Consider the following 5297-nt stretch of genomic DNA (forward strand, 5'->3'; position numbering starts at 1 on the left):
GTGTGTGTGTGTGTGTGTGTGTGTGTGTGTGTGTGTGTGTGTGTGTGCGTGTGTGTGTGTGTGTTTGTAATTTACATATAAATATATATATACATACATATATGTGTGTGTGTGTACTAACAAAATCATACTGTACTCGAGCAATTAAATGTTTCAGGATACATATGTAATTGAATTGAAATACAATGAAATTTTCTGTATTATTAATGCCACGACACAGTCATGCACGAGCAAAAGCACAAGTACAATTGTACACACATACACACACACACACACTCATTCACTGATTTTCGGTCAAACAAATTAGTATAACTTTTATGCAAAATTTCCCATAGATATATATACCTGCACAGGACCAACTGATAGAGAGTTACAAAAGGAGAGAGGAGAAAGGGAAACATACACACAGCCAAATGCCGAGGGAGAAACACACCGAAGAGAAAAGTAAAGTTGACTATTATTACAAGCATAGCGAAAGCATAATTTTGTCAAAACGAGCTACGGACATCCGGTCTCTTTGGATACACATGCAAATTTCAGATGTTTATCACAATTTAGAGAGATCATTATCTACATTTTATATGCGAATGTATAAAATATAAATGCAGACACATAATAGCTGATGATGAAAAAGCATAAAAATCGAGAATTTGCATATTTCGCCTTAAATGTGAATGTTGCCTATCAAATTATATATATATATATATATATATATGTATATGCATAAGCTTGTCTATTAAAGTATTTACGAGTCGGAAATCTCATTGAATATGTGTGTTTAGGTGAAATCATAGGGGGCTATATTTGTTCGGGGCCGAATATTCAATGCTGACTGAAATAATTAATAATTATTTAAAAAAGAAAAAAAACATTTTTTTTTTTTAAACTCACACCGAATCGCTTAATAGCTACAAATTCTTGGTTCTACTTGCACATTATGTTATGGAAATTAAACAATTATGAGAATTATGTTCGCGTGAATTTGGATTTGCCGCTTTTGTTCACTTTTGGTACTGTATCATCTATCCATAGAACGTACCTGCACATATCTTGATAGTTTCATCTGTTATAGTTTATAAGTAATTATACATCATCGTAGGATGAGAGAGAGAGGTACAATTATTTGCTCAAAACGTTTCCAACACCTGGATGGCAGTTCCGTAGACTACATAAGTTATATATGGACATATATAATTGTTCGGTATGAAATTATGAACCGATTTAAGACTGTTCGTCTGTTCATCCTTGTAAAGTTTGTTGTTAACGTTAAAATGAAGCTATCGACTTTAAATTTGACAGAAACATTGAAAACTTTTGCGCGCATCTTGCTTATCGAAAATAAGCCAAATCGATCGAAGGACACTCTTACAGAGAATACAATTTTTCTTTCCGTATTTTTTTTTTATTTTAATTTTTTTTTTCGTTACTTATAAACTGGAAACACACACGCATCGCACAAATTAACATTTTTATTGTACAAAAATAAATCAGAAATCAACCACGCCCAAGCAATATTATAAGGTATGAATATGGAGTTTTTTTCGTTATGCATTTAGGCCGAATATAATTTGTAATTAAAAAAAATGAATTTTAAGCTGAGATGAAGCTTCAGAAATTCAATATATATGGATTGAAATTAAAGTGCGCGCAGTTTATCTTGCGAGAGTCATGTCAGCGAATTCAAGTCCATAGTTGAAAATTGACACAGTTTTGTGAGAAGGATGTAAATGTTTGTTCGGAAAGTTTCGGTTGAATGCGTTTCCGATGGTTTTCAATAACTTATTTATGTGCTCCTCCCCCCCCCGCCCCCTTTTCATGTTTAAAATATATTGTGCCTGTGGTCACCTACACGAAATCAACAAAACGGCCCTTTAAAATTAAGTCAGAGGCATAATCAAAAACTTCCGAAATGTTTGCAATTCGTGGACATGATGTGCATGAATCATCATCAATGATTTACAGATGAGAGGAGATTTAATTCAATGAATTCATGAATTATTGTGTCTTCCATGCATATTTCTAAGCGATGGAAACGCTTCTTAAAGTTAATGTGTCTTCAGAGACGAGAGAGTAGAAAATTTAATTAATGGATTATTAGGTTTTGTTAGAGTCGAGTCCTAATGAGTTTTACTTTATGCTTGTAACGTTGGTTCATCATCATGTACTTACATATGATGAATTATATGATTAACCAACATACATATATATATATATATATATATATGCCCACAGACATTAATGGATGAGTTTCGCATTAAAAGGTATGTTTATCTTTAAAGCAGCAGAAGCAGCAGCAGCAGCAGCAGCTGTACAGATGCCTGTATAGATGCGTTCTCATGCATTTATTAAATCTCGATATTAGATATAAAAAGAATATTTATGTATGTGTTTATGTTGAAAGAAATGTGTGCTTTTAATAATTTTTAAATTTTAGTGAAATGTAATTCTTGCGAATGCTTTTAATGATCAGAGAGAGAATATATGAAAACGTTTTGATATTAAATTAACGTACTTATTACAACAACTATGCGTGACTTTAACTGAATTCTAATATAATTAAATTCAGTTGCAATTATTGAAATGACGGCAAGCAAATCATTTATTGATATCGTTTTGAAAGTTGTTAGTTAGCACAGCTGTAATATAATCAAACAGATTCGAAATTATTTAAAAGTTTATTTATTTATTTTTTTTTGATGTTACTATGCATATACACGAACGCGAGGGTGTTCGTAATAACGATCGCGTACAAGTAACACGAATATTTAAAAGTTCAGATATTATTTGAATTACATTTTTAAAGCCTATAAACCGTTTGGTAGGTTTTATTATGTGTTGTTGTGTTCTAACATTGATTGGGAGCACTTAGCAGCCGTCCAATATGTAGCATTTCCTCTTTTTATGTCTTCAATATGATCATTCTTTCTTATATGTGCAATATTGTCATTGTGATCGGAAGGAAATGGATAAGGAGGTAGGGAGTAGTCGCAACTTAGTGGCTATGGTGTAACCAATCGGTATATCTTATGCCTTTATCAACTGAGCACACACTCTAGATACGACCAAGTATGTCTTATCGCATTGGAAATTTAACTACGCGACTTGCTTGACTTGCTAGTCGCGTATCTTAGGTTGTCGGCTAAGTGATACTTCGTTACTGTAAAACATTTGTGATTGTGATCTGATTCAAAAACTCAATCAGTTGGCTTTCCGACTTATTCCGAATTATTATTATAAATTATATCCGAATTATTAAACAAGGTTATGGAATTGTTATACCGAAAGGAATTATCCTGTTAATTAATCCTAGACACTTTATCTCTCCTATGCCCTTCAAACCGATTAACTGTTGAAAATAGAGAGTAAAATTAATTTCTTTCTTCGCTAAGTTCAAACAGCTTATTATGCATGATTCTTTTCGATTCCAAAGAAAAACATAAATCTGCGAATTTTTATCAAATTTTGCAATTTTTTCACAAGTTTGTCTCATTCACAAAACTGAAAACTTTCTAAACTTTCGACTCAATTAACGAATTAACAAATCGAAATTTGTTTTTATTTGTGGGCTTTGGTATTGGTTTAGTGACATAAAGGTACAAGATTACAAACAAGTTTGATTGGGATGAAAACGCTACGAATTTTTTCCTTGACCTATCATTATACATATAAAACCGTTCTAATTGTTATTATATTATATATATATATATATATATTTAACCTTTGCATATGCACATTTATTTGTGTTTACATAGTTAGTGGAAAGGTTTCATGTTGTACTTACTTAATATAAATGAAAGCACAAGAATCACATCTAATGCCACTTGAAACCACTTCATCTCATTTCCCCTTTAAGCGTTTGTTATGATGCTTCGTTGTATAGTAAAATTAGTTAGTCGTACGTTGAGTTGTAGATCTCTTTCTCACTTTCTGTCTCTCTTTCTCTCACTTCTTCTTTTTTTCACTGCCTCTTTCTCTCGCGTGCGCTTTCTCACTCTCTCTCTCTCTCTCTCACTCTCACTCTCCCTCTCTCTCTCTCTCACTCTTTCTCGTACTCTCGTACTCCTTCTAGCAATTTCTCTAAAGGTTGCTTTTGCTGTTTTCTCAAAGAAGCAGGATTTAGTTGCAAATGCGTAAAATGTTTTTTTGCCAAAGTTGACTTGAGGCGCAGCTTTCGGATATAAAGATTATATAATACATAGGCAGTTATGTTATTTCCTGTGTGTTGTATTATTAGTTGATTCCCTATAACCGAGCTGAGGCAATGATATTACGCGTTTGCTATCTTAGGATGTCGTACAGCACTCCCTGACGGCTATAGAAGGTAAGCCGAAGCCTTTTCGAATTGTGGGTTAACGATGGCTTAATAAAGGGTTGCGTTGGATACGCTATCGCCGTTAAGCAAACCACAAGCTGAATTGATGTCTGATGCTTTGTTTCTAAATCATCCGCCGACTCATTCATTGGTAAATGAATTACACTACGTTTGAAAGGATTATGTGTATAGTAGTCGTTATTGTGTAGTGATTTCAAAGTCACGCCGGACCAATCGTTTACATAATTTAACTAATTGTCATTGCTCTAGAATTGTATTTATTCAGCATAAACGACGATTGCTTGATATGCCGATTGGCGGTCTGTCTCATCAACATAGCGATTCCATCGACATCGACATCGACACGTTATCTTACTCGAAATAATCAAATCGAATTACTGACTGTTATGTGTTGTTACTAATGGCAGCTTTTGGTATCGGGTTGAAAATTTTTATTATGTCTCGAACAATGCTCTTGTACAATTCTAGCATATGTAGGTATGTGTATGCACACAATTATTTATTTATTTATATACATATATATTTATATATTTTTCTATTTATATCGTATATGTTATTCATGTTAATGGCAGTTTTTGGTTAACATTATATATTAATTGTTTGGCTGGTTGCATTTTAAAAATTCTGCAAAGATAACAAAAAAAATTCAGAAACATTCCATTAATAAATGCAATAAAGGAAATTTACTTTACTTTACAATTATTGGCATAACCCAAAAAATAAACACACTTTTCTTTTACATTTAATTTTGTAAATTTTATTTAATTTGTTTGACTGTTTGCCAAATAACCAACTAAATCGTTTTGTTAATGAAAAATTGTAAAGTTCCATCGGAAATTTATCCGCGCTGGAAGAATTTTCATTTCATATAAACAGACCTAAGGAAAAGTTTCAAGGTGCACTTCACTCTTTACAAATGAAAACTTAAGTGACAAGATTCTCTCTTAATTTCTCTTCTCTCTAT

General features: G+C 32.5%; 1 protein-coding gene across 1 annotated transcript in view; it reads right to left on the reverse strand.

The window, feature by feature from the left end:
• The window catches only part of LOC119644717 (acetylcholine receptor subunit alpha-like), a 48611-nt gene that overhangs the window by 20572 nt on the left and 22742 nt on the right, over positions 1-5297 (reverse strand). The window contains exon 2 of the mRNA XM_038044436.1: positions 3782-4957. Coding sequence (XP_037900364.1) covers positions 3782-3836 — 55 coding nt within the window. The 5' untranslated portion in view covers positions 3837-4957. The remainder of the gene's footprint in view (positions 1-3781; positions 4958-5297) is intronic.

Source organism: Glossina fuscipes, unplaced genomic scaffold, assembly GCF_014805625.2.
Source record: "Glossina fuscipes isolate IAEA_lab_2018 unplaced genomic scaffold, Yale_Gfus_2 0, whole genome shotgun sequence".
Classification (NCBI taxonomy): Eukaryota; Metazoa; Arthropoda; class Insecta; order Diptera; family Glossinidae; genus Glossina; species Glossina fuscipes.